The 25804-nt window shown below is 41.9% G+C and overlaps 1 protein-coding gene across 5 annotated transcripts in view; it reads left to right on the top strand.

Annotated features, from left to right (window-relative positions):
• Nucleotides 1-13: 13 nt before the first annotated feature.
• The window catches only part of LOC139583136 (serine/threonine-protein kinase MRCK beta-like), a 129340-nt gene continuing 103549 nt past the window's right edge, over nucleotides 14-25804 (top strand). For 4 of the 5 annotated variants that reach the window (XM_071413919.1, XM_071413917.1, XM_071413918.1 and 1 more), the window contains exon 1: nucleotides 14-931. In XM_071413919.1, the coding sequence (XP_071270020.1) occupies nucleotides 757-931 (175 nt within the window). In that variant the 5' untranslated portion in view covers nucleotides 14-756. The remainder of the gene's footprint in view (nucleotides 932-25804) is intronic. The other variant, XM_071413920.1, reaches the window with a different exon arrangement.

The following is a 25804-nucleotide window of genomic DNA, read 5'->3' as shown; positions in this document are numbered from 1 at the left end:
CATATTCCCTGGTCTCGACTCTTCTGCAAACTAGGGAGAGACAAGGCTAGACACGATTTCAGCTCCGTTGTGAGCCACACCGGCTACCATTGGAAGCTATTAAGAAAAAAATGTTTAATCTACGAAAAGACAGACACTCCCCAATGTTGTGGTCATACCGCTCTTTAGCAGTGTTGAAGATGATTTATTGGGCATGCAAATGAGTAGATAATCCGACCGGTCAACCTGAGATTCGATGGGAGGAAAGCCCAGCATTACATGTCTGGATTAAAGCAAATGGGACCCACTGGGCCTCGAGTCTGAGTGAAGGAACATGGTGGCGACGCTTAGAACAAGGCAAATCTATGCATTGTTTATCAAAATGTCGGTCTTTTCTTTTTTCTAGCTAGCTGAATTGGAGTTTGGGATTTCAGGGGTGTATTCATTAACTCTAACGTTAACTATTTATTGTTTAAGCACTAAACCGAAGCAAACAGTGCAAACGAAACGGGGAGGGACGCACCTGAATTTGTCCAATAAACTCGTTTTCTTTTCAAAACGTTTCCGTTTGGAGTAAGCGGTTTTTGTTTCAAAACGTTTTGCAACATACTCGGCATAATGAATACACCCAAATGCTCCACCTTGGCAAAATAAATCTTTACTTTTTCGGTTGCGCTTGAAGAGGGTAGGGCTAGATTTCTTCTTCCATACCAACTCGGGGAGCGATTTTTCGACTAAGAGAGTGGTAACTAACTAACTTCGCTCATTGATAGAAACATGTCAGCGAAGGTACGCCTGAAGAAGTTGGAGCAATTGCTCGTGGACGGAACCCTTAAGAACGCAAATTCACTGAGCGTCGAGACCCTTCTGGATATACTGATATGTTTGTACAACGAATGCAGCAACTCTCATTTGAAACGAGAGAAGCACGTGACCGACTTTCTGGAGTGGGGTAAGTTTTGACGTTTGATAACCTGTTCTGATTTCACGGTCTGTGACAGGGCTTGTGCTCTTTATGTGCAATTATACATTCTCCGTTACTTGTAACCCATCTATGCTAACTCTGTAGCTGACAAGCTAACTGCAATTCTGGCCTAGCTAAGAGTCGGTCATTTGGAATAATTACATAAAGCTCTAACATACTCGCACTTAAACCAATTAGCTTAATTAGGCGACTTATTTAAAGTCATGGTACATTGTGCATATAGTTTGTGAAATAACCAATACCTTCATGATCATTCTTTTGTCGAAACCTCTTCACACTAAACAGTTGTTTCTGAAATGTGGCCGGGTTAGTATTCTCTTACAGAGGTGAATGTAATGTTTTTATTGGATTGCTTATCTATTGGGACTCGGTGTGTGTGTGTGGAATCAAAATAGAAACAGAATGCACTCTCAAGGATTGTGTTTTGTCAGGGAAACCAGTTGCTGATTTTTGACCTTCCTTCAGCCTGTCCTATCAGGCACTGTTTACATTTTACTTGTCAGAGCTGTTCTACAAATGTGACCACATCTCCAATTTGAACCTCATACCCAAGGAATGGTGTTCAGAATCAGGTGAGGGCGAGGCTCATAACCTCTTGGTTTATAGTTTCCAGGTTAAAGGGAAATTGAGGAATGTTACATCTAAAAGTCATTAATTTAGCCAAATAGGCTAATTGTTATTATTCATAATGAATAATAATAATGAATGTCAGGACCCCCCCCTCTCATTCCTTACTCAATCTGCTCCATTCCAGACACACAAACTGTAGTCCACCCTGGCCTTTGGGCTGCAGTCATTCGATACAATGAGAGGATTCTCTAACTTGGGCTTTTCATTGACGTCATTAATGAGATTACACCCCAGTGTGTCTGCTCCTGAAAATACGGTCGCTGTCATCAGAAGGTGCCAGAACTGTTTTCACTGTCCAAGAGAGTCCAGTGCACCACTCCTCCTTTGGTCCTGGAACTATCTTAAGTCAGCATCTGAAGGGGGGGAGAGAGTATGGCTGCACGGTTTCCTGCCCTACCACTGGATTCATAACATGGGCTCATTTGGTTTAGCCTAGGCCCGTTTGTGAATGGTCCTTTTGGAATTCAACCAGGGCAGCTAAATTATACTGTAGCGAAGGGCTCCCCAACCCTCTTCCTGGAGATCTACTGTCCTGTGGGTTTTCAGTCCAACCCTAATTTAACACACCTGATTCTACCAATTAGCTGCTCAACAAGACCTTAACTAGCTGAATCAGATATGCTAAATTAGGGTTGGACTGAAAACCTACAGGACAGTAAATCTCCAGGAAGAGGGTTGGGCAGCCCTGTTGTAGAGTAATGAATGAACCAGTCCCAAAACCCTACACATGATTTGTGACCGGCATGTCCAAGAGTCAAGTTTATCGCTGTGGTCTTGGTCACATCGAACACCTCAGGGTTGTGTTCAGTCACCACCAAATGGATGAAAGGTAGAGCGATATACACTACCGGTCAAAAGTTTTAGAACACCTACTCATTCAAGGGTTTTTCTTAATTTTTTACTATTTTCTACATTGTAGAATAATAGTGAAGACATCAAAACTATGAAATAACACATGGAATCATGGTGAACCAAAAAAGTTTAAACAAATCAAAATATGTTTATTTGAGATGCTTCAAATAGCCACCCTTTGCCTTGATGACAGATTAGCACACTCTTGGAATTCTCTCAACCAGCTTCCTGAGGTATTCACCTGGATTTGCATTTCAAATAACAGGTGTGCCTTAAGTTAATTTGTGGAATTTCTTTGCTCAATGCGTTTGAGCCAATCAGTTGTTTTGTGACAAGGTAGGGGAGTATACAGAAGATAGCCCTATTTGGTAAAATACCAAATCCATATTATGGCAAGAACAGAGCAAAGAGAAATGACAGTCCATCATTACTTTAAGACATGGTCAGTCAATGCGGAAATTTAGGAACTTTGAAAGTTAAAGTGCAGTCGCAAAAAACAAGCGCTATGGGGAAACTGGCTCTCATAAGGACTACCACAGGAAAGGAAGACCCATAGTTACCTCTGCTGCAGAGGAAAAGTTCATTAGAGCTACCAGCCTCAGAAATTGTAGCCCAAATAAATGCTTCAGAGTTCAAGTAACAGACACATCTCACCGTCAACTGTTCAGGGGAGACTGTGACAGGCCTTCATGGTCAAATTGCTGCAAAGAACTACTACTAAAGGACACCAATAAGAAGACGAGACTTGCTTGGGCCAAGAAACACGAACATTTAGACCAGTGGAAATTTGTCCTTTGGTCTGGAATTCAAGGCACACTTAACAAACATGGTAAACACAGCATTCTGCAGTGATACGCCATCTGGTTTGGGCTTCGTGAGACGATCATTTGTTTTTCAACAGGACAATGACCCAACACACCTCCAGGCTGTGTAAGGGCTATTTGACCAAGAAGAAGAGTGATTGAGTGCTGCATCAGATGACTTGGCCTCTAAAATCACCCGACCTCAACCAATTTGAGATGGTTTGGGATGAGACGGACCGCGGAGTAATGGAAAAGCAGCCAACAAGTGCTCAGCATATGTGGGAACTCCTTCAAGACTGTTGGAAAAGCATTTCAGGTGAAGCTGGTTGAGAGAATGCCAATTGTGCAAAGCTGTTGGTGGCTATTTGAAGAATCTCAAATAAAAACTTTTTTAACACTTTTTTGGTTACTGCTTGATTCCATGTGTTATTTCCTAGTTTTGATGTCTTCACTATTATTGTGCAAAGTAGAAAATAGTAAAAATAATAATAAAGAAAAACCCTTGAATGAGTAGGTGTTCTAAAACTTTTGACCGGTAGTGTACATTTTGCATATACATTTTACATAAGGTACTTTTATATAAAGCAATCACATAACAATAATATATTACCAAACAACATAAGCTCAATCTTTAATCTTACCCCACCTATCACCCTAGACCACCCTCGTTTGGTGTCCATGTGCCATATATTTTTCAATTGCTGTAATGTAAATTTGTTTTTAACCTTTCCTAAACAAGCTACATAGGGGCAATACCAGAATAAATTATCTATTGATTCTGTATCTTCCCAGCAAAATCTACAGAGCTGAGATTGTTGTGTGTGATATACAGTGGGGCAAAAAAAGTATTTAGTCAGCCACCAATTGTGCAAGTTCTCCCACTTAAAAAGATGAGAGAGGCCTGTAATTTTCATCATAGGTACACTTCAACTATGACAGACAAAATGAGAAAAAAAAATCCAGAAAATCACATTGTAGGATTTTTAATGAATTTATTTGCAAATTATGGTGGAAAATAAGTATTTGGTCACCAACAAACAAGCAAGATTTCTGGCTCTCACAGACCTGTAGCTGCTTCTTTAAGAGGCTCCTCTGTCCTCCACTCGTTACCTGTATTAATGGCACCTGTTTGAACTTGTTATCAGTATAAAAGACACCTGTTTTTCACAATTTAATCCAAGTAAAAATGCCCTGTCTTAGTTCAGTTAGGGTCACCACTTTATTTTAAGAATGTGAAATGTCAGAATAATAGTAGAGAGAATTATTTTTTTCAGCATTGATTTCTTTCATCACATTCCCAGTGGGTCAGAAGTTTACAAACTCAATTAGTATTCTCCGTTGACTGATAGTTTTTGTATTCTTCCTCCTTTATTGCCATTAGAACAATATTATTCTTCTGCCCTTTAAATCAAGTAATTTGGCTTTCTTTGTTTTATCATACCGTAGCACCTCTGTAGTGTCTTTTAGGGAGTCCACGTTAGTTTTCAATATCATATTCGCCGCTTGTGTTTCTTCCATAATTTTATTACTGTAATCCATTCCTGTTTTTAAGGCCTCAACCTCCCCCAGTAGCCCAGACAATAGAGACATAGTTATAAAAACATCCCCCTCAAATGTTACATTTGGAATTGCTTCCCTTTTGGAATTGGATTTTGGAATTGCTCGCTTCCCTTCAGTTTCACTCGCAGAGCTCGAGGAAAGGTCTTCTCTTGTTCACTTTGATGTATCTGATTCTTTTTCAAGCATATCAAAATGCTGATCAATAAATAGTTCAAGGTTCTCTATTATCCAGAATGTTCGTTTCGCAGTTCAGCTAATCCTCAGTTTTTATGATTAATTCATGGGACAAACTGTACCTGCCAATAAATAGCTTATTTACAGACCCGTTTGATCATCGTTGGGATGTTCCTACAATTTGATTGGAGGCCACCTGTGGTAAATTCTATTGATTGGTCATGATTTGGAAAGGCACACACCTGTCTATATAAGGTCGGACAGTGCATGTAGGAGCAAAAACCAAGCCATGAGGTCGAAGGAATTGTCCGTAGAGCTCCGAGACAGGATTGTGTCGAGGCACAGATCTGGGGAAGGGTACCAAAACATTTCTGCAGCATTGAAGATCCTCAAGAACACTGTGGCCTCCATCATTCTTAAATGGAAGAAGTTTGGAACCACCAAGACTCTTCCCTAGAGCTAGCCACCTGACCAAACTGAGCAATCGGGCGAGAAGGGCCTTGATCAGGGAGGTGACCAAGAACCCGATGGTCACTTTGACAGAGGTCCAGAGTTCCTCTGTGGAGATGGGAGAACCTTACAGAAGTGCAGCACACCACCAATCAGGCCTTTATGGTGGCCTGACGGAAGCCACTCCTCAGTAAAAGGCACATGACAGCTCGCTTGGAGTTTGCCAAAAGGCACCTAAAGACTCTCAGACCATGAGAAACAAGATTCTCTGGTCTGATGAAACCAAGATTGAACTCCTTGGCCTGAATGCCTAGCGTTGCAGTTAAGAAATTCATGTTATCAGGCAATATTAATTAGTGAAATTGTCACTTCTCTTGCGTTCAGTGTAAGCAGAGTCAGGGTACAGTTGAAGTCTAAGTTTACATACACATAGTTTGGAGTCATTATAACTAGTTTTTCAACCACTCCACAAATTTCTTATTAACAAACTATAGTTTTGGCAAGTACACAAGTAATTTTTCCAACAATTGTTTACATTTCACTTATAATTCACTGTATCACAACTCCAGTGGGTCAGAGGTTTACATACACTATGTTGACTGTGCCTTTAAACAGCTTGGAAAATTCCAGGAAATGATGTCATGGCTTTAGAAGCTTCTGATAGGCCAGTTGACATCATCGGAGTCATTTGGAGGTGTACCTGTGGATGTATTTCAAGGCCTACATTCAAACTCAGTGCCTCTTTGCTTGACATCATTGGAAAATCAAAAGAAATCAACCTCATAAAAAATATTGTAGACCTCCACAAGTCTGGTTCATCCTTGGGAGCAATTTCCAAATGCCTGAAGGTACCACGTTCATTTGTACAAACAGTAGTACGCTTGTATAAACACCATGGGATCGTACCGCTCAGGAAGGAGACGCGTTCTGTCTCCTAGAGACGAACATACTTTGGTGCGAAACGTGCAAATCAATCCCAGAACAACAGCAAAGGACCTTGTGAAGATGCTGGAGGAAACAGGTAAAAAAGAATCTATAGCCACAGTAAAACAAGTCCTATATCGACATAACCTGAAAGGCCGCTCGGCAAGGAAGAAGCCACTGCTCCAAAATCGCCATAAAAAGCCAGACTACGGTTTGCAACTGCACATCGACAAAGATGGTACTTTTTGGAGAAATGTCCTCTGGTCTGATGAAACAAAAATAGAACTATTTGGCCATAATGGCCATCGTTATGTTTGGCGGAAAAAGGGGGAGGCTTGCAAGCCAAAGAACACCATCCCAACCGTGAAGCACGGGGGTGGCAGCATCATGTTGTGGGGGTGTGTTGCTGCAGGAGGGACTGGTGCACTTCACAAAATAGATGGCATCATGAGGTAGGAAAATGATGTGGATATATTGAAGCAACATCTCAAGACATCAGTCAGGAAGTTAAAGCTTGGTCGCAAATGGGTCTTCCAAATGGACAATGACCCCAAGCGTACTTCCAAAGTTGTGGCAAAATGGCTTAAGGACAACAAGTTCAGGTATTGGAGTGGCCATCACAAGCCCTGACCTCAATCCTATAGAACATTTGTGGGCAGAACTGAAAAAGAATGTGCGAACAAGGAGGCCTGCAAATCTGACTCAGTTACACCAGCTCTGTCAGGAGGAATGGTCCAAAATTCCCCCAACTTATTGTGGGAAGCTTGTGGATGGCTACGCGAAACGTTTGACCAAGTTAAACCATTTTAAAGGCAATGCTTCCAAATACTAATTGAGTATGTACAGTATACTTCTGACCCACTGGGAATGTGAAAGAAATAAAAGCTGAAATCATTCTCTATTATTCTGACATTTCACATTATTAAAATAAAGTGGTGATCCTAACTGACCTAAGACAGGGAATTTTTCTAGGATTAAATGTCAAGAATTGTGAAAAACTGAAAATGTATTTGGCTCAGGTACTTCCGATTTCAACTGTAGCTACATGTCTTAACTTATGGCTGCAGGGGCAGTATTGAGTAGCTTGGATAAAAAGGTGCCCAGAGTAAACTGCCTGCTCCTCAGTCCCAGTTGCTAATATATGCATATTATTATTAGTATTGGATGGAAAACACTCTGAAGTTTCTAAAACTGTTTGAATGATGTCTGTGAGTATAACAGAACTCATATGGCAGGCAAATCTGAGGTTTGTAGGTTTTCAACTCATCGCCTATCGAATACACAGTGGGTTTTGGGTCAGTTTGCACTTCCTATGGCTTCCACTAGATGTCAACAGTCTTTAGAACCTTGTCTGATGCTTCTACTGTGAAGTGGGGCCGAAGGAGAGGGGAATGAGTAAGGTCTGCCATGAGCTGACCATGCTCTGACCATGCGCGTTCACATGAGAGGGAGCTCTGTTCCATCGCACTTCTGAAGACAATGGAATTCTCCGGTTGGAACATTTATTGAAGATTTATGTTAAAAACACCCTAAAGATTGATTCAATACATCGTTTGACATGTTTCTACTGACTGTTACGGAACTTTTTGACATTTCGTCTGCTTTTAGTGAACGCACTTCGTGACTTTGGATTTGTTTACCAAACGCGCTAACAATAGTAGCTTTTTGGACATAAATGATGGACATTACCGAACAAAACAAACATTTCTTGTGGGAGTCCTGGGAGTACATTCCGACGAAGATCAGCAAAGGTAAGTGAAGATTTATAATGCTATTTATGACTTTTGTTGACTCCACAATTTGGCGGGTAACTGTATGGCTTCCTTTTGTGGCTGAACGCTGTTCTCAGATTATTGTGCTTTTGCCGTAAAGCTTTTTTGAAATCTGACACAGCGGTTGCATTAAGAACAAGTGTATCTTTTAATTCTATGTAAAACATGTATCTTTCATCAAAGTTTATGATGAGTATTTCTGTTATTTGATGTGGCTCTCTGCAATTTCTTCGGATATTTTTGGAGGCATTTCTGAACATGGCGCCAATGTAAACTGAGGTTTTAAAATATGAACTTAATCGAACAAAACATATATGTATTGTGTAACATGAAGTCCTATGAGGATCATCAAAGGTTAGTGATTAATTTGATCTCTTTCTGCTTTTTGTGACTCCTGTCTTTGGCTGGAAAAATGGCTGTGTTTTTCTGTGATTTTGCGGTGACCTAACATAATCGTTTGTGGTGCTTTCGCTGTAAAGCCTTTTTGAAATCGGACACTATGGTGGGATTAACAAGAAGTGTATCTTCTGAAATACTTGTGTGCTTGAGGAATTTTAATTATGAGATTTCTGTTTTGAATTTGGCGCCCTGCACTTTCACTGGCTGTTGTCATATCTATCCCGTTAACGGGATTGCAGCCCTAAGATTTTACAGAAGACTCCACTTCGCCAGAGGGTTACATGACCCATCAAGTTAGCCAGGTGTCTGATTGTGATTACGGTATCTATTGTATAATAATGCTAAAATATTAATATCTGGAATTGGTCCTTTAACATCAGAACACGCCTGACTCTCCTCCACCAGTCATACAAGGAGAATGGTCTAATGCTTCCCATCAAAAAGAGAGCTGGCCCAAGCAAGAACAGGTTACAGCTGATGAATGAAGACTTGCAGTGAGTGGTGAACTTCATCAAGAACTACGAAGAGGATAATGCAATAGTATTACCAGGACGCCACCCAGTACACAAACACTTTGGTGGAAAGCTGTGCCATCCCATGTAACAAAAGCAGCGTTGTGGCATCTCTACAAGGAATCGATGACAACACTTGGTATGTAAAGCATAAATACATTTTGATTATTTAATTGACATGATTGGCACTACTTTTTTTGATCTCACGTTGTTTCTGTATTTTCCAGAAGCTGTTAAGTCAGCCAAGCTGAAGAAGCAAGAGCAGCATCTCCTGCTTGTTCAGAGTGAGCGGTCTGTCTACCAGAAGATGTTTGCTGACTACAAGACCACTTGTCAAAACCTGCAGTTGTCTCTGAGGGCCCTACTGAACCAGCAAGCAATGACAATAGGATGCCTTACAGCTTTGATTTTGCTCAACATGTGAGCAACATTTCCTCCTTTATACTGATGACAGACAGACAGACGGACAGACAGCGGGGCAAACAGACACACAGGATTATGGGAAGCAGGCAAATGCCTTTCACTGAGCTTTGTAAAGACAGGTGAGACAATAAAAAAAAAAACTATCTTAATGTTATTTTGTTGTTGTTTGCAGGTGCACTATCCTTTTGACCCTATGCAGCCAGGTCCCATCTACTTTTTATCTCCTGTGACGTTTTGTCACCAAAGCCCCATATACCACCCAACAATGCGACCTGTATGGTCTAGTCGGCTGGCCCTCGCTACATATTCGTCGCCAGACCCACTGGCTCCAGGTCATCTATAAGTCTTTGCTAGGTAAAGCTCCGCCTTATCTCAGCTCACTGGTCACCATAACAACACCCACCCGTAGCACGCGCTCCAGCAGGTATATCTCACTGGTCATCCCCAAAGCCAACACCTACTTTGGCCGCCTTTCCTTCCAGTTCTCTGCTGCCAATAACTGGAACGAATTGCAAAAATCACTGAAGCTGGAGACTTATCTCCCTCACTAACTTTAAGCATTAGCTATCTGAGCAGCTTACCGATCGCTGCAGCTGTACACAGCCCATCTGTAAATAGCCCATCCAACTTCCTACCTCATCCCCATATTGTTTTTATTGACTTTTTTGCTCTTTTGCACACCAGTACTTCTACTTGCACATCATCTGCACATCTATCACTCCAGTGTTAATCTGCTAAATTGTAATTACTTCGCTACTATTGGCCTATTTATTGCCTTACCTGCTTACTCCATTTGTGCACACTGTATATAGATTTTTCTATTGTGCTATTGACTGTACGTTTGTTCGTGTTTAACTGTTGTTTTTTGTCGCTTTGTCTTGGCCAGATCGCAGTTGTAACTGATAACTTACTCTCAACTGGCCTACCTGGTTAAATAAAGGTTAAATAAAATAAAAACTCCTCGCAAGTGTGGCTTGTTTGGTGTCTGCTGTGAAGGAATACCACAACAAGTCAACTACTTGACTGATGAAGGCATGTCATCCAGCAAAGACAGCAGCGCAGTCATCAACTACATGCACCATTTCTTCACCAACTACGGAGTTGGGAAAACACGTGTGGACCTGAATTGTGATAACTGCAGTGGCCAAAACAAGAACAAGATTGTGCCTGGCGGACCATGCACAAGCTCCTCCACAGTCTGGACCTTCATTCACTTCCTGATCACAGGCCACATCAAGTTTGTCCCTGACTGGTGCTTCGGCCTCATCAACCAGCGCTTCAGAAAGACCAGAGAGAACACTTTGTCTGAGATTGCTGGTGTTGTGAAGGACAGCCCTGTGACAGGGGTCAACGTCCCACAGCTGGTTGGACTGGAGGATGGTACGGTGCTGGTGGAAAGCTATGGCTGGCAACAACACCTGAATCTGTACTTCAGGCCGCTGCCACAGATCAAGCAGTGCCAGCACTTCAGGTGAATATCATTTTCATTGTATGACGATATTCTTCTTATCTAAACATGGGAGATTAATTGATGTTATGCAAGGTTGTAATGTCTTGTACATTTTGTTTGTTATTTCCTGTTTAACAGCTTTGATGCTCTGGAGCCTGATGTTGTCTCCAAGAAGCATTCGGACTCAGTCGGGACCAGGTTTCAGCTGCTGCACAACGCTGACATCCCTCCTCCCATAGATGGTCTGCCTGTAGATGCACCACTTAGACTGGACACAGCTAGACAAACTTATCTTTTTGAGAAGATCAGGGCGTTTTCTGACGAAGAGGCTATGGACATCACATGCCCTGCACCAAAGTCAAGGGCAGGACTGAAACAGGCTGTCCGAATATAGATTCCCTTGTTCATGTGTGGTTCGGACAGACCAGTCATCAGCACTTTCTGCAGTGCCTCTATTCACATGACTCTCTCTTAACACACACGCCATACGTTGCTGCTACTATTTATTTTTTATCCTGTTTTTCAGCCACTTTATCCCTGATTGTATGCATATAACTACCTCATCTATCACTAGTAACACTGATATGGTTATTGATATTGTTCTTGTACATACTGTATATTATGTAATTATTTCGCTACTGTAGTTCTGCCCCTGAGGAAGGCAGTTAACCCACTGTTCCCTGGGCGCTGAAGACGTGGATGTCGATTATGGCAGCCCCCCCTGCACCTCTGATTGAGGGGTTGGGTTAAATTCCTGATTCAGAGGGGTTGGGTTAAATACGGAAGACACATTTCAGTTGAAGGCATTCAGTTGTACAACTGACTAGGTATCCCCCTTTTCCACATTGATACTTGTTTTTTTAAACTTTTTTATATTGACACATTATTTTTGATATTGCTACTGTCATCTAATTATAAAAGATTTGTATCTGGACACTTTGTTTCCCTGGAATGTTTCCTTATTGTCATCTACTACTACCACTTTTAGTCTTCATCTTTACTACACTACTCACTGTTTAGCACATCACCTCACATGTGAATCCTTAAAGAGATGGGTGGGCTGGCTTAACAATGTTGACTGGGTGTAGACAAAGAGGAGCTCTCCAGTAGGTGTACCAAAATATTCAAGGGCCATTTTCTCAAAAGTAGGGTTATAAGTTAATCAACTTTCAAAGCAGAATTACTTTCCCATTGTTCCTCAAATGCAGTGTATGATATACCATTTTGTATCTCGGTCTCTGCTTTTATCCAATGTAAAAAAAAAAAAACACACAATTTCAAATTTTGCTACGTAAGACCGAATCAAGGCGGTCGGTAACATAAATCAAATGGATGCACCACACAGAACTCACTGCCTCTGCAACGCATTGCTGCGAGGCATATGTAGCGTTCCATTGGATATGAATGTACTTCTGGTTCATCAAAACGCATTGACGCTGTTGGTCTGATCGAGGCGTTACCCACCATATAATCACAGTTGAGTGATGGGACAATGTGAAATGCAAACAGCAGAGTTTTATTACTTGAGGCAAAGTCGAAAGCAATATATTTTTGGAAATTGTAAAAGCCTTAAAGAGCGACTGAATACACCAATACCGCATGTTTCTCTGTTGCTCATTAAGAAAAACAAGATTTCAATCTTGGGGTGTGGTTCGATGTGGCAGTTACTGATGTTTGTCCTCAATGAGACACCATATGCACAAAGCCAGTATCACTTCTTCAAAATAGTCATAATGAATCTAAGAAGGTCAAACTCCAAAAATCTGTAATTTTGACATTTTTGCAGATAGTTTTAGTTGTGCAATTTGACATCTAGCTAAGGTGTTTCGTGCAGTATTTCTCAAGTGAAAAAATGCATGACTTGTTGTCTTGTGTAAACAGTCTGCCCAGCAGTGCAGTGGATTCTCACTGTCCGTGTGTTTTGGTAGGATTGGATAGAGTGCAATCACCGCAGCTGTGTAGGGCTGGGTGATATGACCAAAATGGCAAATGACACCATTTTCCAATTTTTTGGGGACCGTATGATGGTGTTTTATAATACCATAATACAAATTCTAAATTTGCTTCAGGAGTTGTGCATGACCCGAGGGTGGCAACACGTGACTTCAATAGGGGATTCTCTGTTCTGATTGTTTTATACTTTTTAATCAAACTTCAACCAAAAGTTAATCTCATTTGAGATCATTTCCTCACTGCTGACTGTATTACCGCCACACCAGAAGTCGTGAGTCACAGTAATCTCCTCCACAGTAACCAACGCGCTAAAGACCATCAGGTCGCTAATGGCCTGGTACTCAGCACTCTATTGTCCCTCTAATCACTCTGGAAAATCACATCAAACACATGAAAACAGTATCATGCTTTTAAAACTAACCGTTGACCTCACTGTGATCAATCAATTTGAAGAAATTATTTCAACGGGTTAAAACTGAGTGGAAAACATGGTGGTTGTGGATCTCGTTTCAAAAGCTAAAAACAACAAAATGTACCACACTTTCTAAGGTGATGTTTAACTCAAAGCATGTAGAACACCCATACACATTAGAACTTACTCATAGGCCTATATACAGTGCATTCAGAGGGTATTCACACCCCTTTTTCCTTATTTTGTTGTTACAGCCTGAATTAAGGGATAAACGCCTACGTTCTGTACATTACCTTGGAAATAATGGACGCAGCTGGACGAGGCTGTCCCTTTTTCCAAGGTAATGTACAGAACTGAGGTGTTTATCACGCTTATACCACAGTTGCCAAAGAAAACAATATGAAGCATTCATTTACAGGTGTGTGTGTGTGTATATATACAGTTGAAGTCGGAAGTTTACATTCACCTTAGCCAAATACATTTCACAATTCCTGACATTTAATCCTAGTAAACATTCCCTGTCTTATGTCAGTTAGGATCACCACTTTATTTTAAGAATGTGGAATGTCAGAATAATAGTAGAGGGAATGATTTATTTCAGCTTTTATTTCTTTCATCACATTCCCAGTGGGTCAGAAGTATACTGACAACTGACTTTGTTGTCCTTAAGCCATTTTGCCACAACTTTGGACGTATGATTGAGGTCATTGTCCATTTGGAAGACCCATTTGCGACCAAGCTTTAACTTCCTGACTGATGTCTAGAGATGTTGCTTCAATATATCCACATAATTTTCCTACCTCATGATGCCATCTATTTTGTGAAGTGCACCAGTCCCTCCTGCAGCAAAGCACCCCCACAACATGATGCTGCCACCCCTGTGCTTCACGGTTGGGATGGTGTTCTTTGGCTTGCATCCCCCTTTTTCCTCCAAACATAACGATGGTCATTATGGCTAAACCATTCTATTTTTGTTTCATCAGACCAGAAGACGTTTCTCCAAAAAGTACGGTCTTTGTTCCCATGTGCAGTTGCAAACCATAGTCTGGCTTTTTTATGGCGGTTTTGGAGCAGTGGCTTCTTCCTTGCTGAGCAGCCTTTCAGGTTATGTCGATATAGGACTTGTTTTACTGTGGATATAGATACTTTTTTACCTGTTTCCTCCAGCATCTTCACAAGGTCCTTTGCTGATTTGCTTTTTTCGCACCAAAGTACGTTCATCTCTAGGAGACAGAATGCGTCTCTTTCCTGGGCGGTTTGACGGCTGCGTGGTCCCATGGTGTTTATACTTGCGTACTATTGTTTGTACAGATGAATGTGGTACCTTCAGGCGTTTGGAAATTGCTCCGAAGGATGAACCAGACTTGTGGAGGTCTACAAATTCTTTTTTCTGAGGTTTTGGCTGGTTTATTTTGATTTTCCCATGATGTCAAGCAAGGAGGCACTGAGTTTGAAGGTAGGCCTTGAAATACATCCACAGGTAGACCTCCAATTGACACAAATGATGTCAATTAGCTTCTAAAGCCATGACATTTTCTGTAATTTTCCAAGCTGTTTAACCTCTCTGGGATATTCGGGACACTAGCGTCCCACCTCAACAACAGCCAGTGAAAGTGCAGGGCGCCAAATTCAAAACAACAGAAATCTCATAATTACAATTCCTCAAACATACAAGTATTTTACACCATTTTAAAGATTATCTTGTTGTAAATCCAGCCACAGTGTCCGATTTCAAAAAGGCTTTACGACGAAAGCACACCAAACCCATTATGTTAGGTCAGTACCTATTCACAGAAAAACAGCCATTTTTCCAGCCAAAGAGAGGAGTCACAAAAAGCAGAAATAGAGAAAATTAATCACTAACCTTTGATGATCTTCAGATGACACTCATAGGACTTCATGTTACACAATACCATATATGTTTTGTTCGATTAAGTTCATATTTATATCCCAAAATCTCAGTTTACATTGGCGCGTTACGTTCAGTAATGTTTTGCTTCCAAAATATCCAGTGATTTTGCAGAGAGCCACATCAATTTACAGAAATACTCATAAACATTGCTAAAAGATACAAGTGTTATGCATGGAATTTTAGATCCACTTCTCCTTAATTCAACCGCTGTGTCAGATTTCAAAAAAGCTTTACCGAAAAAGCACACCATGCAATAATCTGAGTACAGCGCTCAGACAAAACAAGCCATACAGATATCCGCCATATTGTGGAGTCAACAGAAGTCAGAAATAGCATTATAAATATTAACTTACCTTTGATCTTCATCAGAATGCACTCCCAGGAATCCCAGTCCACAAATGTTTGATTTGTTCGATAAAGTCCATAATTTATGTCCAAATATTTCCTTTTTGTTCGCACGTTTAGTACACAATCCAAGGCGTGGGCAAGTCCAGGCGAAAGTTCAGACGAAAAGTCATTACAGTTTGTAGAAACATGTCAAACGAAGTATAGAATCGATCTTTACGGTGTTTTTAACATAAATCTTCATTAATGTTTCAACCGGAGAATTCCTTTGTCTGTAGAAATGCGATGGAACCCAGCTAACTCTCACATGAGCGTGCGTGATCAGCTCATGCCAGACACCTGACTCAAGTCAGCTCTCATTCCCCCTCCTTCACAGTAGAAGCATCAAACAAGGTTCTAAAGACTGTTGACATCTAGTGGAAGCCTTAGGAAGTGCAACATGACCCCATAGACACTGTATATTCGATAGGCAATGACTTAAAACTACAAACCTCAGATTTCCCACTTCCTGGTTGGATTTCTTCTCCGGTTTTTGCCTGCCATATGAGTTCTGTTATACTCACAGACATCATTCAAACAGTTTTCGAAACTTCAGAGTGTTTTCTATCCTAATCTACTAATTATATGCATATTCTAGCTTTTAGGACTGAGTAGCAGGCAGTTTACTCTGGGCACCTTTTTATCCAAGCTACTCAATACTGCCCCCCCCTGTCCCAAAGAAGTTAAAGGCACAGTCAACTTAGTGTATGTAAACTTCTGACCCACTGGAATTGTTATACAGTGAATTATAAGTGAAATAATCTGTCTGTAAACAATTGTTGGAATAATGACTTGTGTCATGCACAAAGTAGATGTCCTAACCAACTTGCCAAAACTATTTAAAAAAAAAACTAAAAATACATTTGTGGAGTGGTTGAAAACAAGTTTTAATGACTCCAACCTAAGTGTATGTGAACTCCCAATTTCAACTGTAGGTGCCTAACTTTAGGCTAATCTATTGGTTAGGGTTAAAGTTAGGGTTACATTTAGGAGCTAGATAAAATGGATAAGATGATGGTTAGCGGAAGGGTTAGCTAACATGCAAAATAGCTCAAGAGTTGTAAGTAATTGAAGTGGCTAATTAGCTAAAAGGCAAAAGTTGTCCGTGAGGAGATTCGGTTATACGCCCACCCATCCACGCTGACCAACCACCCTACTTTCGTTTTTGCGTTAAGTAACCATGTCTTATGTAACCGTATCAAACGTAACATAACATATTCATTTGAGTGTCCTGGATTTACGTTTACTATGTTACGTCTATGAGACCAGGTTGGCAGAGTAGGCAGGCCAGCTCAAGGGAGAGAGGCAGACGCCTGCTCATACAGTGCATTTGGGAAGTATTCAGACCCCTTGAGTTTTTCAAAATGTTACTTTACAGCGATATTCTAAAATGTATTAAATGTTTTCCCCTCATCAATCTACACACAACACAATACCCCATGATGACAAAGCAAAGCAGGTTATTAGACATTTTTGTAAATGTATAAAAAATGTAAAACTGATCACATTTACGTAATTATTCAGACCCTTTACTTAGTACTCTGATGCACCTTGGGCAGCGATTACAGCCTCGAGTCTTCTTGTGTATGACGCTACAAGCTTTGCACACCTGTATTAGGGGAGTTTTTCCCATTCTTCTCTGCAGATCCTCTCAAGCTCGGTCAGGTTGAGAAGTGACGCTGCACTGCTATTTACAGGTCTCTCCAGTAGTGATGCACCGATATGACATTTGGCCGATATCCAATATTTTCTTTGCCAAAAAAAAACCCAATACCGATAACCGATATTTACAATTTTAACGGCCTTTTAAGCATTCTAGTACAGTTAAATAGTTAACACGCACACATGGACGCAGCAGTCTAAGGCACTGCATCTCAGTGCAAGAGGCGTCCCTACAGTCCCTGTTTCGAATCCGGTCTGTATCACATCCGGCTGTGACGCTAGCTGACTGCTTATAATGTTGCTTTGGGCAACAGGGTTAAGTAGCTGGCTAGCTATTTATTTTCATGAACAATACTCACAAGGATTCCTAAATCATTGCTAAGAATAATGAAAATGACTGCAGTTTCTACTGGTCATTGTTTTCAGACTGGTTGTATTGGTGCTAGCTAGGTACCAAGCTAAAGCTAGCTACCCCAGAAGATGCGGGCGAACAAATTATGCTTTATTACTAACGCGGTATTGTAAAGACATCCTTCGTGGCTGGTGTTTGCTTGTTTGCAGACTTTTTTGTACAGCTTTGACAGTGCTACTGTATCTTTTTTGACACGCAAAGACACAAACGGCGTTCCATAGTATGTATGTCGTGAAGCTAATAACAGTGACGCCATTACTGTGTAAATCCGGTAGGGCAACATTTGAAACATAGCGCACTTGGTAGTGTGTACCGGTGCTTGACCAGTCGGCGAAAGCCAACATTACCCACGACAGAGAACGGTTGATTGTCAAGGGCGTTGAATTCCATTATCTTGGCTTTAATGGATTTCGCCTCTGAGTTGTCTCGCTGAAATTTTGTTACTCTTTCAAATGATTGCTTGATCCACACAGCAGACATGGTGGGCTAGTTTAGGAATGCTGTGTTGCACGTATAGCGCAACATTTTACGTGGCGTCATTAAGTCATGTACTTACATTATATAGGTATGCACGTCAGCTTTGACAACGGTTTTGCACATCAGGGCGTTAAACTAGACATCGGCCTATACGATGTTGGCATTTTTAGTTAATATCGGCTGATTCAGAGATGTTCGATCTGGTTCAAGTCCGTAGTCTGGCTGGGCCACTCAAGGACATTCAGAGACTTGTGCCATAGCCACTCCTGTGTTGTCTTGGCTGTGTGCTTAGGAGCGCTCAGGACTTCATCAAGGATCTTTCTGTACTTTGCGCCGTTCATCTTTCCCTCAATCCTGACTAGTTTCCCAGTCCCTGCCACTGGAAAAACATCCCCACAGCATGATGCTGCCACCACCATACTTCACCGTAGGGATGGTGCCAGGTTTCCTCCAGACTTGGCATTCAGGCTAAGAGTTCAATCTTGGTTTCATCAGACCAGAGAATCTTGTTTCTCATGGTCTGAGAGTCCTTTAGGTGCCTTTTGGCAAACTCCAAGCAGGCTGTCATCTGCCTTTTACTGAGGAGTGGCTTTTGTCTGGCCACTCGACCATATAGGCCTGATTTGGTGGTGTGCTGCAGAGATGGTTGTCCCTCTGAAAATTTCTCCCATCTCCACAGAGGAACTCTGTCAGTGACCACAGGGTTCTTGGTCACCTCCCTGACCAAGGCCCTTCTCCCCCGATTGCGCCGGTTGGCGGCCAGCTCTAGGAAGAGTCTTAGTGGTTCCAAACTTCTTCCATTTAAAAATGATGGAGCCCAAAGTGTTTTTAACCCTTCCCCAGATCTGTGCCTCAACACAATCCTTTCTCGGGGCTCTACGGACAATTCCTTCGACCTCATGGCTTAGTTTTGGCTCTGACATGCACTGTTAACTGTGGGACCTTACATAGACCGGTGTGTGACTTTCCAAGTTGTAGAAACATCTCAAGGATGATTATTGGAAACAGGATGCACCTGAGCTCAATTTCGAGGCTCAAAGCAAATGGTCTGAATACTTATGTAAATAGGTATGTCTGTTTCATATTTAATACATTTGCTGAAATGTCTAAACCTGTTTTCGCTTTGACATTGTGTGTAGTTTGTTGATTTTTATTTTATTTTAGAATAAGCCTGTAACGTAACAATGTGGAAAAAGTCCATGGGGCTGAGTACTTTCCGAATGCACTGAATGTTTTGGTAATCTGCATCTCACAATGTCTTGTCTTGCATGACTTGCAAATTCACCAAGTAGCCTAAAGTTTGCCCCTTCCTCTCTGGTTTTATTTGAATTACTCAACATCCCCAGACCTTTTATAGTCTGTTGGCTATAACACTGAAAATATGTTTTGTGATAACTAAAAAGTGATTTTAATTAAGTGGGAAAATAACTTCCTGCTTCACCATGCTCAACGGGATATTCAATTTTTTCCCCATTTCTTTTATTTTTTTTAACACATCTACCAATAGGTGCCCTTCTTTGTGAGGCATTGTAAAGCCTCTCTGGTCTTTGTGGTTGAATCTGTGTTTGAAATTCAATGTTCGACTGAGGGTACCTTACATATTATTGTATATGTGGGGTACAGAGGAGTCATTCAAAAATTCATGTTAATAAACACTTATTGCACACAGTGAGTTCATGCAACTTATTTTTACTCCTGACCTTATTTAGGCTTGCCATAACAAAGGGGTTGAATTTGTATTGACTCAAGACATTTCAGCTTTTCATCCTTTATTCATTTGTGTACATTTCTAAATACATAATTCCACTTTGACATTCAGGGATAGTGTGTGTCAGCCAGTGACATAAAATCTCAATTTAATCCACTTTAAATTGACTGTAACACAACACAATGTGGAACAATTCAAAGGGTGTGAATAGTCTCGGGTGACGAAATTGAATTTAGAAGTATATTACGTTATTTCTCACTGGTAATACATTTTTTGTTTTATAAACATAAATGATGCTCACCTGTTACTTTAGATTTTTTGTGCAATTCAACATTTTTGCTCGTAAATCTGAGTGGCTGGACATTTAAAAAATAAATAAAAAATCTACCTGCCAGAAGTTACTTTTCCAACCTGGTAACTGCAGCAGAGACAATCCCCACCTGGATTACGATCCCTGCTGTCTACTGTTTGTTTTGTGTTACAATCTAAGTTTTGAGGTACTTGCATTAGGGCTGTGATGTTTAAGCAAATTCTGTGACCTAATACTAATATTATGCAAGATGGATGTCAATTCTTCGTGGGTAGCGAGCTAACAATTCTTTGTGGCTAACAGTAGTAGCTAGCCAGGTAGCCCTATTGACTTATTATGGGCTTGCGAGCTATGGTACCTAGGCAGATAAACATGCCAAAATTAACGCAGCATGTATTTATTAACGTATCAAGATACAATATTGAAGGTAGGCAACATATGAGATGTGAACAGGCAACATTTCGTTCCGAAGTCGGAGTCTATTTTCTCTCGCTTCAGCTCAAATAATGGCTGCCATTGATTTCAAGAAATGTTGCATCATTTTTTACCTGGTTGCTTCAAAATATATACAAACGGAGTACCCATTAGAGAAGTGCCCTCCTTGCTCCATTACGCAAACTTTGATTTGGACTCATACTCCGATCCTCCCGTGCTCCAATTTGTGTGCTCTGAGCACGGTAGTGTGCATTTTGAGAAACACAGAGAGAATCTGACTAGTAGCTTAGCATCTGAAGCAAACTCAAATTTTGAAAAACAACCTAATTGTGAACAAAACAATGTAAATCGCCAAAACTTTAAAGTAAATTAGAACAACTTGTGCCAGCGCTTCTAAAACGGGATCTTCACCACTTAAATCAGTGAGCACAGCACCCCATCTAGGCAGTGTTGCTGCACATCAGGGGATATATATATGAATCGTAGTTCTTTGTGTGATTATCTACCAGCTATGAAAGAAAATGACAAAAACACTTTGAAAAACAGCTACTGCAGCATTTATATTGCGTGTGTGTGTGTGTAAGTAAAGAAATAAAACGACAGTAAAAATACATTTGAAAATAAGAGTAGCAAGGCTATATACAGACACCGGTTAGTCAGGCTGATTGAGGTAGTATGTACATGTAGGTATGGTTAAAGTGACTGCATATATGATGAACAGAGAGTAGCAGTAGTGTAAAAGGAGGGGTTGGCGGGAGGTGGGGCACAATGCAGATAGCCCAGTTAGCCAATGTGCGGGAGCACTGGTTGGTCGGGCCAATTGAGGTAGTATGTACATGGATGTATGGTTAAAGTGACTATGCATATAAGATAAACAGAGTAGCAGCAGCGTAAAAGAGGGGTTGGGGGGGGGGGGGGGGGCACAATTGGTTACCTGTTCAGAAGTCTTATGGCTTGTGGGTAAAAACTGTTGAGAAGCCTTTTTGTCCTAGACTTGGCACTCCGGTACCGCTTTCCATGCGGTAGTAGAGAGAACAGTCTATGACTGGGGTGGCTGGGGTCTTTGACAAATTTTAGGGCCTTCCTCTTCCTCTGGTGTAGAGGTCCTGGATGGCAGTGATGTATTGGGCCGTACGCACTATCCTCTGAAGTGCCTTGCGGTCAGAGGCCGAGCAATTGCCATACCAGGCAGTGATGCAACCGGTCAGGATGCTCTCGATGTTGCAGCTGTAGAACCTTTTGAGGATCTCAGGATCCATGCCAAATCTTTTTAGTTTCCTGAGGGGGAAAAGGTTTTGTCGTGCCCTCTTCACGACTTTCTTGGTGTGTTTAGTTTGTTGTTGATGTGGACACCAAGGAATTTGAAGCTCTCAACCTGCTCCACTACCACCCCGTCGATGAGAATGGGGACGTGCTCGGTGCTCCTTTTCCTGTAGTCCACAATCATCTCCTTAATCTTGGTTACGTTGAGGGATAGGTTGTTATTCTGGCACCACCCGGCCAGGTCTCTGACCTCCTCCCTATAGGCTGTCTCGTCGGTGATCAGGCCTACCACTGTTGTGTCGTCTGCCAACTTAATGATGGTGTTGGACTCGTGCCTGGCCATGCAGTCGTGGGTGAACAGGGAGTACAGGAGGGGACTGAGCACGCACCCCTGAGAAGCTCCAGTTTTGAGGATCAGTGTGGCAGATGTGTTGCTACCTACCCTCACCACCTGGGGGCGACCCGTCAGGAAGTCCAGGATCCAGTTGCAGAGGGAGGTGTTTAGTACCAGGTTCCTTAGCTTAGTGATGAGCTTTGAGGGTACTATGGTGTTGAACGCTGAGCTGTAGTCAATGAATAGCATTCTCACATAGGTGTTCATTTTGTCCAGGTGGGAAAGGGCAGTGTGGAGTGCAATAGAGATTGCATCGTCTGTGGATCTGTTTGGGCGGTATGCAAATTGGAGTAGGACTAGGGTTTCTGGGATAATGGTGTTGATGTGAGCCATTACCAACCTTTCAAAGCACTTCATGGCTACGGACGTGAGTGCTACGGGTCTGTAGTCATTTAGGCAGGTTGCCTTTGTGTTCTTGGGCACAGGGACTATGGTGGTCTGCTTGAAGCATGTTGGTTTTACAGACTCAATAAGGGACATGTTGAAAATGTCAGTGAAGACACCTGCCAGTTGGTCAGCACATGCCCGGAACACACGTCCTGGTAATCCGTCTGGCCCCGCAGCCCTGTGTATGTTGACCTGTTTAAACGTCTTACTCACGTTGGCAACGGAGAGCGTGATCACACAGTCGTCCGTAACAGCTGACTTACTTGACTTATCTATTTTTATTTGCAAATGCGAGTGAAATGTTCGCGCTGTGGAGTTCTGACCATCCGCCAACCTGACTTTTGAAATGGACATCTTTCCTGCCAATGCCAAAATCTACCAGCTTTTGGCAAGTGTTCATTTTAGGTCCTGAAGGTGAGCACCATCTGGTTGGTAGCCAGGACTGCGGTAGATTGAACGGTGTTGCCCCCAGCGGTCATAGTCAGGACAATATCTGAATTGTGAATTCACTGCGTTTTATAAAACGTTATTATTATTTTTTTAATTGCAGTTTAAACATGACATTTTTTGTTGTTTTTGATTTTGTTAGCATTCTGGTAACTGACGTTATTTGTTCTTTTTTATGTTTAGGAAAAAAGGATGGTGGCCCTTGTGTGTAGTACCATAGATCCCAGAATAGCACAGGCACATTTGAAAGTATGGAAAACTGGATACCGCGCAACCCTAGCTTATTTTGTTAACGTATTTCCATCTGAGAACCCATGCTTTGGTAATGAGGATGGATGGGGGTGTACAGTCTGGCCCATACTGAAGGAAGCAGGAGAGATATTTACTGCTGTAGATTATTGAGTTGACTTTGGGTAGTGCTGCACATCCATCAGGGTCAGATTCTGAGTAGGGCTGCCAGTCCAAGACGGTTGGAAGCGGTCTTCACGTTCCTGCTCTGTCACCGGTAGCCTATGTCATGGCTTCGGTGTTGGAAAGCACTGACTGACTTTTGCCATCAATCCCTCTAGGCTCCTGTTACATCTGCGATTTATTACCTCCGCCCTCTCTGAGTCCTGTTCGGTTTAGGTGTCCTGTTTAAGATAACATACACACTTTAAGGCTAATGTTTCATATAGACGGATGGATAAAATACATCTCAGGCGAGGGGAATTAAGGTAAACATGCTTAAATGATATTTAAAGCTTCCTCTTTAACATCTTGCAGTGCACGTCCACAAATCGTAATTGCGTTGACATGAATGGCATTCATTTAAGGCTGCCAGTATTCCTATTTAATTAAAAGACGATGGTTCGTCTTTCCATCAGTGTGACCAGCTGATGCCTCTGTCACTGTGCTGCCCCGTTCTCCAAGTGGCACTCTGTCCTGTGCCAAGCGTATACCCTCTGGATCTGTATGGGAGCCTAAAGCAGCTGTCAAAGCTGCAGGCACCCTCGTGCATACTGAACATTCTGTGGCGTGAAGAACTACCAACTACCTAAACGGTTCAAAGACACTGGCTGCCAGAGTTGTCGAAGTACTCTATGTACTGAATACATTTATCCAAAGCAGCTCAGTGTAGGCAGAGACCTAATTCGAGTTTGAGCTATGAATGGAAAAAAGCAATCAACTGCGCTCTACATTTCCATTCACGCTGTTGTGATGTTTGCCCCAAAAAAAGTGCAAGTCATTTCATGATGTTTGCGGAGATGGGGTGCTAAATTTCCAGAGGGACAGGGATCCTATAAAAAGTACAGTAATACAAAGCTTCTGTAGCTGGTGTTTCACTTTCCGCATGTAATCACTCTGATTGCCGGTGATGGGAGTTTATTGTAATTGACAAGACGGGGCTTGTGTGAATTACAGAAATAACACATCATTTAGGCGGAGAATATGAAAGGCCGGTCTTTGTCTTCAAAGGGTTTTGCTGGAATAATGTTGGCACGTCAATCGACATAGGACGCCTGATGGTCGTGTGAAGACACTAGTGTGTAAGTCATTTTCGTTGTCACTCTCCTTATACTGACAAGGCCCATATGTAGGCCTATCACTGTCGCTCACTTGGTATGCACGTGCAGAGCATCAAATCGAGATTATAATCTGAGAGCTCATTTCGTAATGCTGGTTTACGTAATCGTTCAGGCAATCCAGTGTTTGGGTTTGGGTGATTGGTGGGTGGTCACTTGGCCCACCGCTATCTGCTCTGTCTCAAGGGGACACTGCCTACCCACATTTTTATTGGTTACGTAAATCCTCACCACCTCGCCCAATGTGTCTTGAATGCTGCGAGGCTTCAGTTAAACAGTAGGGACCAATCACATCAGGGATTAAAAAAATAAATAACAGGGATCTGAAGGCAAAAGGTGCGCTCAGTTTAAGTTGTTGTCAAAATCATCCGTGCTAATGGTCCACAGTTTTTAGCATGCACATTTGTTACATTTGTGGTAGCCATTACTCCACACTTCATGTGTGTATCGTGACCCTTTTGTGAGCTCCATTGCTGAGCCGTAAACCCGTCATTCTGTGTGTAGGCTCTGAAGGATCTGCCACAGGAGAGAACGAACGTCTCGTCTGTTTAAATGAACACAGCCAAGAGGCAGGTTTGCTCCCTCTGTTTAGAGAAAAAGGCTTGGGAGTGATAAACGCACTGTACACAGGCTCGGTCTGCATGTCCTCATATGGCGAGGAGTGCTGCAGATTGGCTCCTCGCAGGCCCCGCTCGGGTCCGTGCCAGCCCTCCAGCAGAGCCTTGTAAACCGGGGAGGAGGGGTGGAGAGATGGGGTACAGGGCTCACAGTTTGTGGCTGTGTTGTGAGGTCTGTTGGCCATACTGGCTCATGACTTAGTCTGCTGGTTGGTCAGTCTTGACCAGCTCACTGTGGAGACAGGTTTATTTTCCAAATAAGCATGCTCCTTTAGACTTGGCTGCCGTTTCCCAAATAGTTTATGATGGAGTTAAGGCATATTTAAACAGAATAAAGTGTCAGCACTTGGAAGCTAGGGACGGGCATGGTTAATCGAATATCCGAACGGAGAAAAAAAATATAGGCTTATTTTAACAATGGAAAGACTGTCTAAATTAAATAATTATCTCTATGACATTGCTACACACAAGGATATACTATGACATTTGGCGTTTGTTGTTATTGTCGGACATTCAAAGTGACACTAGGCTACAGTCGGGCCTCCATGTGTAG

The sequence above is a fragment of the Salvelinus alpinus genome, chromosome 8 (genome assembly GCF_045679555.1).
Source record: "Salvelinus alpinus chromosome 8, SLU_Salpinus.1, whole genome shotgun sequence".
NCBI classification, from domain to species: domain Eukaryota; kingdom Metazoa; phylum Chordata; class Actinopteri; order Salmoniformes; family Salmonidae; genus Salvelinus; species Salvelinus alpinus.
This window is presented reverse-complemented; position numbering and strand designations above follow the sequence as displayed.